The sequence below is a fragment of the Papio anubis genome, chromosome 12 (assembly GCF_008728515.1).
Source record: "Papio anubis isolate 15944 chromosome 12, Panubis1.0, whole genome shotgun sequence".
In the NCBI taxonomy this organism is placed as follows: domain Eukaryota; kingdom Metazoa; phylum Chordata; class Mammalia; order Primates; family Cercopithecidae; genus Papio; species Papio anubis.
The window spans coordinates 56,873,038-56,885,611 of record NC_044987.1 but is presented as its reverse complement, the minus strand read 5'-3'; the positions used below and the strand labels follow the sequence as shown (position 1 = coordinate 56,885,611).

Sequence of the window (12,574 nt, the reverse complement as noted above, 5' to 3'; positions counted from 1 at the left end):
TACAGGTGTGGGCCACCACGCCCGGCCACTTTTTTTTTTTTTTTTTTTTTTTGTAAAGGAGTTTCACTCTATTACCCAGGCTGGAGTGCAGTGGCATGATCTTGGCTCATTGCAACCTCTGCCTCCCAGATTCAAACGATTCTCCTGCCTCAGCCTCCCGAGTAGTTGGGATTACAGGTGCCCACCACCACAACCGGCTAATTTTTGTATTTTTAGTAGAGACAGGGTTTCGCCATGTTGGCCAGGTTGGTCTAGAACTCCTGACCTCAAGTGATCCGCCCGCCTTGGCCTCCCAAACTTCTGGGATCACAGGCATGAGCCACTGCACCCTGCCCTGTATTTTTTAAAAGCACCATAAGTGAGTCCAATGTGTAATCAGGGTTGAGAACTAAGAGAGACAGTTATATGACAATGGAACAGATAATTTAGGAAGACTTAGTTCCATATTCAGCCCTCCCACTTGCCACTTGTGAGACCTTGAGCAACTTACTTTTCTCTAAGCCTTAGCCTCCCCAACTAAAAATGAGTTGATGTAGGTATCAAATAAAACAATAAATGAGGTTTCCATTTTTAAAAAACAAACCTCCTATTTGTATTGCATTTTAGTTTAGAAAATGCTTTTATATCTACTATGTCAAATGACAAAAGCCTACTAATGATATAGGGTGAATGGGAAGTAAGGATATTGAAATGAAATTTAAAAAATAAATCAGAGTTAACAAATGTCAGTGGCTGGACTCAATCTGTGTTACAAGTCCAGTTCTAGATATAACTCTATGCAGCTGGTATAAATGCTCAAATACTACTTGAAGGGCATACCACTTCAAAGACTACCAACACTGCTGTGTATCCTTCTAGGACTAAGTTGAGTAGCTTACTGGTTGATCAAAGGTTTCAAACAAAAGAAAAACACCTCAGACTTCTTTCATTTTGATGTATGCATTAATTATAGCCATCAAGGGTCTTAAAGCAAAGGGATGAAACCTATGTGCCCAGGGCAAATATAGAAAATCTATACCCAAAGGATGAAAGATTGTTAGATCATTTTGCGAGAAATTCTTATAACTCTGTATGTTTCCTACCTCTATGCCCTCAACCTACAGAGATGCAGTTTTGATCTTGAGGTTATGAGATGTATTTTCAGATCAGATTTAGCCTAGGGTTACTCAGCTAGGATTTTCTAGAGCTGCATCACTGAATAAAGTACTTTACAATGGCCTAGTTTCTTCTCACCTATATAGACAAGCCTGATCTAACCACGCCTTTGCAATCTCTCATTTATGTAATTATAGGATTCTAAAGCTAAAAGAAACTGCACATGCCTACTGCTCTCTCTCCTTTTCTAGATGAAGGCACTGACGTCTACAGAGAAATAATTGACCCAAATCAGCCAGCCAATTTATGGAAGAACCAAGACTATAATCCCAATATCTGGACCCCCACTTTCCCATTTAGCACATAAGATTGTCCCTTCAGGTCCCAATGATGTCCGAAGGCTCTGCTTCCATCTGCTGTTTCAGACAGGAATCTTCTTTTTTAAAAATCAGCTTTATTGAGAGATAATTCACTTACCAAACAATTCACTCATATAGTGTAAAATTCAATGGCTTTTAATATATTCAGAGAGCTGGACAGGTATCACCAAAATCAATTTTAGAACATTTCATCACTACAAAAAGAAACCCCACCCCTCTTAGTAATCATCTCCTAGTTTTAATTGCCTCTCCCTCTCTGCAGCCCTAGGCAACCACTAATCTACTTTCTTTCTATGAATTTACCAATGCTGGACATATCCTACAAATAAAATCATATTACATGTGATCCTTTTAACTGGCTTCTTTCACTTAACGCAGCATTCAAGGTTCATCCATGTCATGGCATGGATCAGAACTTCATGTCTTTGTTACCAAATATTTCATCGTATGGATATTCCACATTTTATTATTTATCTATTCATCAGCTGATGGGGTATTTGGGTTGTTTCCACTTTTTGGATATTATGAATGCTGCTATAAACATTCATGTACTGCTGGTAACTCTATGTTTAACCTTTTGAGGAACTGCCAGACTGTTTTCCACAGAGGCTGCACCATTTTACATTCCCACCAGCAATTATGAGGGTTGCAACTTCTCCACATCCTCACTAACACTTGTTATTATCTTTTTTATTATAGCCATCCTAGTGAGTGTGAAGTGGTATCTCATTGTGGTTTTGATTTGCATTTCCCTGATGGCTAATGATTTGAGCATCCTTTCATGTGCTTCTTGGCCATTTGTATATGTTCTTTGGAGATATGTCTATTTACATATTTTGCCCATTTTAAAATTACTTGTCTTTTGGTTGTTGACTTGCAATAGTTCTTCTTCACATATTTTAGATACACATCCATTATAAAATATGTAATTTGGGAAAATTTTCTCCCTACTGTGGGTTACCTTTTTGCTTTCTGGATGATGCCCTTTGAAACATAAATGTTTTTAGTTTTGATGATGCCTACTGGATGAGAATTTTATTACCCTTCTAGTTTGAGTCAGCAAGAACAATTTAAACTTTTTAATTTAAAAAGTTCTCTTTTACTACATGTAGACACTTGGGCTGAAAGCCTATTTATTTATAGAGATCAAGAATACTGGTTGATAAGATACAATATTAAAAATAAATACACATCTAAATTGAGGGATAAAGAAAGTGGCTATATATGTGGAAGAAGATTGCAGGGCATTTAACACTGCCTCAGATCATAGCCCTCGTACCAAGGAAGTTGGCAGCTACTATATGAATGAATTAGTCAGGAAATCAAAGTTAAGCAACTTATCCACATCTTTTATTTTATTTATCTATTTTTTTGAGATGGAGTTTAACTCTTGTTGCCTAGGCCAAAGTGCAATGGCGTGACCTTGGCTCACTGCAACCTCTGCCTCCCGGGTTCAAGTGATACTCCTGGCCTCAGCCGCCTGAGTAGCTGGGATTACAGGCGCCCACACCATGCCCGGCTAATTTTTTGTATTTTAGTAGAGATGGGGTTTCACCATGTTGGCCAGGCTGATCTTGAACTCCTGACTTCAGGTAATCCACCCACCTAAGCCTCCCAAAGTGCTGGGATTACAGGCGTGAGCCACCACGCCCGGCCTATTTTATTTTTTTTAAAGACAGGATCTCACTCTGTCACCCAGGCTGGAGTGCAGTGGTATGATCATAGCTCACTGCAGCTTCAAATTCCCAGGTTCAAGCAATCCTCCTGCCTCAGCCTCCCAAGCAGCTGTTACTACAGGCACACACCACCATGCCTGATCTTTTTTTTTTTTTTTTTTTAGTAGAGACAAGGTCTTGCTATTTTGCCCAGGCTGGTCTCAAACTCCTGAGCTCAAGCGATCCTCCCACCTCGGCCTCCCAAAGTGTTGGGATTACAGGCATGAGCCCCTGTGCCTGGCCTTCTTTTCTACCCAAACCCCCCAAACCCACAGGGAAGGGAAGGTGGAGTAGAAGGATTCATACACAAAAAGATATAAGCCCAATGTACTCATTAAAAGTCCTCATTATGTCTCATTTCAGTTTTACAACAAACATTACAATACATGAAGTCTGCTCATAAGATGTATCTATATATAAAAGCTATGTGTCCGAAATCATCATCTTCCCTGCTCTCCAATCACCAACGCTCCCAATTTGTTCCTTCTTTCTGTGTTTCCTATTTGGCTAATGACACTACCATCTACCATCTCCCCTGATCTGCAGTTAGGCAATTATATTTTTTCTACAACATGAGATGTTTTCTGCAATCCACCATTGTGCTTGTTGTATCTGCCCTACTGTTTCAGAATCTCAGCTCTGATTTTACCATGTAGTCTACTAGCTATGCCTCCCAGTTTCTATTCATCGACAAAGGAGTAAAGAGACAGAGACAAAGGAGTAAAGAGACAGAGAACTAACATTTAAGTACCTTCTGTGTAGAAGTTACTCTATTAGGAACTTTGTATGTAGTCTTCACAACTACCCTGTGAAATGATATCTCACTTCTGAAATAGGAAACTAAATAAAGGTCAAAGCAGTTAACTGACATGCCTAAGATGAGAAAGCTGGTAAGTGGTGACCCAGCTACATCTAAACTAGAAGCTCATGATAACTACTTACACACAGAAAGCCAGTATCTTTAGCACGCTATAAGAACAGGGCCCACAAACATACGGAGAGAGAACTTTACTTCAGAGCAACAGCCACTTAAGTCAACATTTTTGGTATCAAACAAAAGTGATCTTCTGTTGTGGATAGCAAAACCTTTATTTTACAACCTTGTCTACAAGGATCTTGGCGACTTTTTCATATACACTGTTAAATTAACAGTGTTAAAATCAACACTATTTATCCTATGATTATTATTCTATTAATAGAAGTTTTATCAATAAAAAGGAAATGAGGCTGCCCAGGATAATTTATTCATAGTAAACTCATGCTAAATGCTAGTTATCTCTGCATCCTTTTCTCAGCTGTTACTTGCCATTCTTACTGATATGTAGTCCCCAAACCTGAAAGTGGGACCAGGAAGTCGGAATAAAGAAAAGGCAATCAAGATTTTGGAAAGAAAACATTTCCAATTGAAACTAATTCAGGGGGAAAAAATTCCAAAAAAAGACATTCCAATTTTTCTTACATTTTGTGACTTCCTAAACAGTTTAAGAACTTAAAAATAAATAAATCACTTCAGATTGTCCCAAATCTGGCAAGAGCATAATTATTCTCTTACAGTTTTGCTCAGATATAGTTAATACAGTATAAAAATAGGTCTATTTTCCATTTGGTTTCAGCCACTGTCGGAAGAAAGAGAAATATTTAACCAGAAAAAAAAAGCATTAAAGGAAAATTAAGTCAAAGACAACAGATCTTTTATCCAGGTTACCCAAAATAATTTTTTTAAAGCATACAAATGATGAGAATAAAATCAAATACTGTACTTTTATCTCCAGGTAAGATGGATCGGTAAAATCGGTCCTTCTTTTTCTTCTCCTCTGGGTTTGGAGGCAGAGGTTTAGAACCATGGTTTAGGGTTCCAGCATCTTTGCTGCCAGCTCCAATCATAGTGCTGGTATTTCTCATCGGAGGGGCTGGGGGTTTGTCTTGAATGTCTAGGCCGTTATTTGACATTGTCACCACCAGCAGCAGCTACTAGAATCAGAAATAAGAAAAATATAACTCCTTTATTATTGTTGACCAAAAGGAAATACATGTTAAAAAATTGCAAAGAATCAAAATTATACAGCCCTTCCTTCAGGGTTCAGCTCAAGTCCTTCCACTGCATGCCATGATATTGCTAACACTCACTGATGTAAATGCCTACTATGTGCCAAGCACTAATGAAAAATCACAATGTCTTGCTTTTCTTTGCATTCCCATTCTGGGACATTGAAGAGCATGGAAAACCATTACGATGTAGCTGAAAGCAGATATTTGGTCTAGCAAAAAATAAGTGTGAATCCCAGTACCACTTACTAACTTTAGAGAAATTCTTTAACCTCTTAGGTTTCATTTTTTCATCTATGTGAAGATTAAATAAAACTGCTAACAGCATTCCACATAGTCGGTTTTCTGCCAGCCTCTAATTTTATAACCTTAGACAAGTTACACTTTCCCTCTCGGGAATGGACTGTATCAAGGGTCAGCAAAGTTGCTGTTTTTGTAAATAGTTTTATTGGAACACAGTCACACCCTTCATTTATAAATTGTCTATGGCTTTTTTTTTTACCCGATACTGGCAGAATTTAGTAGTTGCAACAGAGACTGTATGTCCACAGACCTAAAATATTTACTATTTTGCCCTTCACAGCAAAAGTTTGCTAACCCCTGAGACTATATAATCTCTCCAGTGTCTCCCTCCTCTAAAATTCTACCTTGTTCTTTACAAAGAAGAGAGAGAGAGACAGAGACACACACACAGAGAGAGAGAGAGAGAGAGAGAGAGAGAGAGGATTCTTGCTCTGTTACCCAGGCTGAAGTGCAGTGGTACAATCATAGCTCACTGCAGCCTCAAACTCTAGGGCTCAAGAGATCCTCCCCACTCAGCCTCCAGAGTAGCAGGAACTACAGGCATGCGCCACCATGCCCGTCTAATTTAAAAAAAATTTTTTTAGAGACAAGAGTCTCTCTATGTTGCCCAGGTGGGTCTCAAACTCCAAGTCTCAATCAATCCTCCCGCCTCAGTCTCCCAAGCAGTTGGAATTACAGGTGAGAGCCACTGTGCTTGGCTTTCTTCTTCAAAACATAAAACGGTCAATGCAGTAACCATCCTGTCCTAATATGGTACAGAATTTACTGGCAAAATCTCCACTACTTCTGAGAAACAGTAGAATAAAATCTAAAAGATACGGGATAGGACAAGCACGGTGGCTCATGCCTGTAATCCCAGCACTTTGGGAGGTCAAGGTGGGCGGATCGCTTGAGGTCAGGAGTTTGAGACCAGACTGGCCAATATGATGAAACCGCCCCTCTACTAAAAATACAAAAATTAGCCAGGCATTGTGGCGGGTGCTTGTAATCCCAGCTGCTAAGGAGGCTGAGGTAGGAGAATCACCTGAACTTGGGAGGCAGAGGCTGCAGTGAGCCAAGATTGTACCACTGCACTCCAGCCTGGGTGACAGAGGGAGACTCTGTCTCGAAAGAAAAGAAAAAGAAAAAGAAAAAGAAAAAGAAAAGAAAAGAAAAGAAAAGAAAAAGGAAGATGGGGGGGGGAATCCCTATCACATGTTATCAATAGTTTTAATGAAAATATGTTATTACCTTAAAATAAATAAATGTCCTTGACAATGGATAGATATGAATGTATCCAGAGTTAAAAATATTTCTCATTAGTCTTCCATGCTGCAGTAGAAATTATACATTTAACCATGACTATTTAAAATATAAGCTCTTTGGAGTTAAACACAACAGTACTTTAGAGAGTAATGAGTTTTAAAAAACCAGCACAATAATCACCAAGAGCTTTTAGAAATATAGATATCCTGGCTTGGCCCCCATAAATCTTGATTTAGAATGGCTGAGTTAAGGCCTAATTCTGTATTTTGAAAATTAGTGATCCCAATGCCAGTCAGATTTGAATACTACCGCTTTAGACATCAATTACCTAAAATACTATAAATAAAATCTATAGGAGTTTTTTTTTTGTTTTTTTTGTTTTGTTTTTTTTTTTTTTTTAACAATTTCTAATAAAGAACTGATTCCCCCACATCCAGTTTTTTTCCGCAATCCTTTATCCAGGGGCTGTCAGGAACCTTAGAACACACTACTCTTCTACTTTTAAAACCCTTCATTGGCTGGGCACAGTGGCTCACGCCTATAATCCCAGCACTTTGGGAGGCCAAGGTGGGCAGATCATGAGGTCAAGAGATTGAGACCATCCTGGCCAATATGGTAAAACCCTGTCTCTACTAAAATGCAAAAAATTAGCTGGGCATGGTGGCACGCACCTGTAGTCCCAGCTACTCAGGAGGTTGAAGGAGGAGAATCACTTGAACCCGGGAGGTGGAGGTTGCAGTAAGCCAAGATCGCGCCACTACACTCTAGCCTGGCAACAGAGCGAGACTCCGTCCCGAAAACAAAACAAAATGAAAAACCCTTCATTGACATCTCAGGATAAAAGCTGATGTTTTTAGCTTGCTTTTAGAGGCCCTCTGTTATTTGACCAAATGCACCCAGCCTCATTTCTCACCACTACCACTCCCTCTAATTTCCCTTACACTCTATCTACATCCAACTTCTCCAACTTCTTCAAGTATCCCATAGCTTTTACACTTCTATGCTTTTGTGCATGCTGATCCTTCTGCCTAGAATACCAATTTCCCTATGCTTCAACTGTGAATTCACTCATCCTTCAAGGCTTAATTCAATTGTTATTTCTTCCATGAACCCATTTGGAAATGTGTCATCACTTCAAGAAGTTAGGTGCCCCCTCCTCCATGTTCCCAAAGCAATGGCTAACTTTCTAGGTTATCCCTTTTATTATTGCTATTGTAATTGTTTACAGGTATGTCTTCCCTAGGAGCCAGAATGTTCCTCAAATATTGGGCCCAATTTTGTCATCTTTGCAATCCAACAATACTTTAGATAGTATCTAGCTCACAGTGAACTCAAATTTTATTTTAATTAATCACACTTTGCATAAAGATATATACCTTGCCTTTAGGAAGTTTAGTACAGATAAAATTCAAGGTGCTTTACTTTCTGACATTGACCTGCCTTATCAACTAAGCCACTACACCTAGACACAGCCTAATTCAAACTAATTCAAACCTCAGAAATCTGTTCCACTGTACTTGCCAAGTATTCTTACTTATTTACTTATACACACACACAGACACACACACAAACACACACCCCAATGTGCTTCCTGTCAATGATTTCTCCTTTCTCTGACTGATAAAAATCTTACTCATCCATCAAGGCCAAACCCTAACCCCACTTCTTTGCATAATTCATTCTGACCCACCTTTGGCAAACCAACTGCTCCTTCTATTTTTGAACAAAAGAAATCAATCAAGCAAGGACAATCTTGTTAATGCAGATTAACTCTGTGATGTGCTTTTTATCCATTTCTTCCAGTTTGTCTTCCCAGATTTACCTTTGTTTTCCCTCCCAACTATAACTCAAGTCCCTAAGCACCCACAAGAGAACTTTTACTGTCTCAGTTCTCAAGTGTACCTTCCCACTCCAGGCTGCCAGTTCCAAAATTACACTCCCTGCAGTCATCTGATACCCGAGTAAAGCCCTTCCTTGACTCCCAGGTCCTTCAATCAACAGTTTCATTGAATGTAACTCCATTTCAGGCCCACAGCCCACGATTATGCCAAGAAAGGTTTCACCAACTTTCCTGATACAGACTTTTCTCCATTTCTCAGTGCTTTTACTGTGTTTGGAGAATTCTGTGGTAGATATTCACTTTCAAAGAGATTCCATTATTCCTTAAAACCTAAAATATGCATTGGAATCTAATATTTGAATTCTTTTACTGCATTCCAGCCTAGAAGTCATCCAGCCTATGCTTGAAAAGTTGCAATGACAGGAAATCTAAAATCTCCAAAGACTATCTATTCTATCTTCAGTCATCTCATTTAAAGAGTTATCACTTATAATAAGCTCTGTCTTACACTGCATTGCAATAATTTGTTTACATATTTGCTTTCCCTTTCACCCCTCCCCTGCTAGACTTAGACTATAAACACCTCAAGAACAAAGTTCATGTCCTATGTATTTCTTGATCCGCAACACCAGGCCTGGCACAGAATAGGTAATCAATAAAGATTTATTGAATAAACAAACAAATGAATAAACAAAGAAAAAAGTTCCATCTGTTAGTACTAAATCCTGTATCTTAGAGCTATTCAGAAAAGACCACTATCTCTTCCCCAGACAGAACTTTAAATACCTGAAATACTCTTTTGAGACCCCCCAAATCTATTTTCTCAATGTCAAACATTTCCAGGACCTTCAACACTCACAGAACACAATTTTGTGCTTTCTTAATCACTTCCTTCTGAACTTACCTAAGGTTTCTATACTACTTTCCAGGTTCCTTGCAGCCCTTTCCTATAGGCTCTCCACAAGTCTTTCCTCTTTTTACCCTATTGATCCCCTCAATGGTCATTCTGTATATCTACACTCACCATAATAATTTTAAATACCTGAAATACTCTTTTGAGACCCCCCAAATCTATTTTCTCAATGTCAAACATTTCCAGGACCTATAATTTTAAATAATTTTAAAACCTATACCATTTTAAACTATGGGAAAACAGGTCCAAAACAAGAAACATGCTCAACTTTTGAATAAGGTGAGCAAACACACCTTAATCTTCTAATAGTCTCTGTAGACCAAAAGTTTGGAAGGATGAAAAACCAATGCCTCAGACATGCTGCAATATAAAGCTAGGGATGAGGCCAACATTATGACAGCTCAGATAGCACCATTCTATCCATCGTGGACAACAAATGAATACAACAGACAGAGAGAAAGACACAGTGATCACATTTTACCAATGCCCCAGAGGCTCAGGGAACCTAATAATTTATGAGCAACTAATTATATTGAAGCATTAATTATGAATCAACTGAATGACTCTATAATAAATGCAGGATCACTGTGAGGTTTCAAAAGGTAGGGCAATTTTTTAAAAGATTACTGGAATTAAAGTCACGAGACCCAGGTTTAAGTCCTGGCTCTGCAATTTATAAGCCATGGCCCCTGTAGAAGTCCCATCACCTATGACCTGTAATTTGATGTTTCTCACTATGCAGTCTCTAGACTTAATACTGGTCAAGAGGCAACCAAAGAGGGGAAGTGATTTGTGCCCCTTTTGAAGCACGCTATATAAGGCATAAAGATATAGTGCTACAGTAGAAAGATGGGAAAGAAAACAATTTTCAAGTAGCCACTATGTGTAAGGTACTTTACATACTGAATCAAAGCAGACAGGGATTCAGAGAAGGAATGTGCTCACCAACAACTACCTCTTTCCACTCTTATTACCCTGGATTCCACAGTCACTGGTATAAAACAAAACCAAGTTAATCAAATATTTTAAGATGCACATAATATCAAAGCCAAAGGCTTCCTTGGAAGTCATCCAACCTGACTGCCTAATGTTACAGGTAGGAATACTGAAGTCCAGAGTGCAAGAGGAAATTACCTAAGATCACACAGCAATTTATAGGTAAAGTAGGCACAGAATCCTCTTTAAACTGACAGAAATTTTACTTATCCTTCCCAGCAAAACTCAAACCTCATCTTTTTTTAATATTTAGTTTTTGTGGGTACATAGGAGATGTACATGTTTATGGAGTACATGAGATATTCTGTACACAGGCATGCAACGTGAAATAATCATATCATGGAGGATGGGGTATCTATCCCCTCAAGCATTTATCCTTTGTGTTACAAACAATCCAATTATACTCTTTTAGTTATTTTTAAATGTGCAATGAAGTTATTATTGATTATAGTCACCCTGCTGTGCTATCAAAAAATAGGTCTTATTCTTTCTATTTTTTTGTACCCATTAACCATCCTTGCTTTCCACTAGCCCTCCACTACCCTTTCCAGCCACTAGTAACCATCTTTTTATTATCTATGTCCATTAGTTCAATTGTTTTGATTTTTAGATCCCACAAATAAGTGAGAACATGTGATGTTTCTCTTTCTGTGCCTGGCTTATTTCACTTAAGATAATGACCTTCAGTTCCATCCACGTTGTTGCAAATGACAGGACCTCATTCTTTTTGGTGGCTGAATAGTACTCCATTGTACATGTTCCATCCATGTTGTTGCAAATGACAGGATCTCATTCTTTTTTGTGGCTGAATAGTACTCCATTGTGCATATGTACCACATTTTCTTTATTCTTTCAACTGTAAATAGACACTGTGATTGCTTCCAAATCTTAGCTATCGGGAACAGTGCTGCAACAAACAGGAGTGCAGGTATTTTCTTCAATATACTAATTTCCTTTCCTGTGGGTAGATACCCAGCCATGGGATTGCTGGATCATAAGGTAGGTCTATTTTTATGTGTGTTTTTTTTTTTTTTAAATCAGACCTCATCTTTAAACTCTCTGCCAAAGGATTTTCCAACTATACTGTTCCTGAGGTAATTCTAGCCCCTTTGTGTTCTGCTACTTCTAATTTATGATTAGTTTAGTCAAATCTAGCCAATGGCAAATATAAAAATATTATTAGCACATTTGGGCTAGACTTGACTTTTACTAAAAGTCTACCCTAAGCACCAGAAATGATAAATGAATTCTTATTCTTCCAATCAAAAAAAAACCAGAATATGTAAGTAAACACATATGAAAGTTATATACACCTTTTGCTGCAGTTGCAGGTTCTTCATTCAAATGCAGTTCAAGTGCAGTTCACCTTACATATTAAAAAAAACATACATATAAAAATATGTAAGGTGCTATGTATGCTAGAAACCAAGAATAAATAGGTGAAAGAAGGCACATAGGTAGATAGATAGGTAATGAATAAAATATGACCTGACCCTAGAGGCTATCACCATCTAGTTAGCAGAAGGTGGAACCTAGAAAACCACGATACCAGGTCAATTGTGAATAGTGCTGAAGAACAGTACAAACAGTAAAATGTTCAAACACACATGAAAGAAAGGTTAAATTGAATTTGAGTGATCAGTGAAGTTTAAGAAAAGAGGTGGTATTCAGAGTAGCAGCTTAAAGAACAAATAGGTCAGACTAGTGGTTTTTAACTCTAGGCTATTAGAATCCCCTGTGAGCTTTTTTCTTAAAGCTCACTGGTGCTGAAGTTTAACACCAGTGCTGAAGTACTCGGGGAGAAGTATATTAATATTTGCAATTTATTTTCAAATGCATTTTTAAGAAATAAGATTAATGAACAGGGATATAACATAACATACATGTCAATATATAATGCATATGATAAAGTTAGTATATGAAAATGTTAATGGTAGGAGAATCTAGGTGGTGGGTACACAGGTACTCACTATAAGATTCTTTCAATGTTTGAAATTTTTCCTAATAAAATGTTGAGGAGGAAAACATTAATGCTTGAACT

At 38.1% G+C, this 12,574-nt stretch overlaps 1 protein-coding gene across 11 annotated transcripts in view; it reads right to left on the bottom strand.

Moving 5' to 3' along the window:
• Positions 1-12,574, bottom strand: part of PAK1 (p21 (RAC1) activated kinase 1) — a 148,721-nt gene that overhangs the window by 61,167 nt on the left and 74,980 nt on the right. For 9 of the 11 annotated variants that reach the window (XM_017948790.2, XM_017948785.3, XM_017948786.3 and 6 more), the window contains exon 2: positions 4,951-5,161. In XM_017948790.2, the coding sequence (XP_017804279.1) occupies positions 4,951-5,140 (190 nt within the window). In that variant the 5' untranslated portion in view covers positions 5,141-5,161. The remainder of the gene's footprint in view (positions 1-4,950; positions 5,162-12,574) is intronic. The other 2 variants (XM_017948787.3, XM_009186980.2) reach the window with 1 other exon arrangement.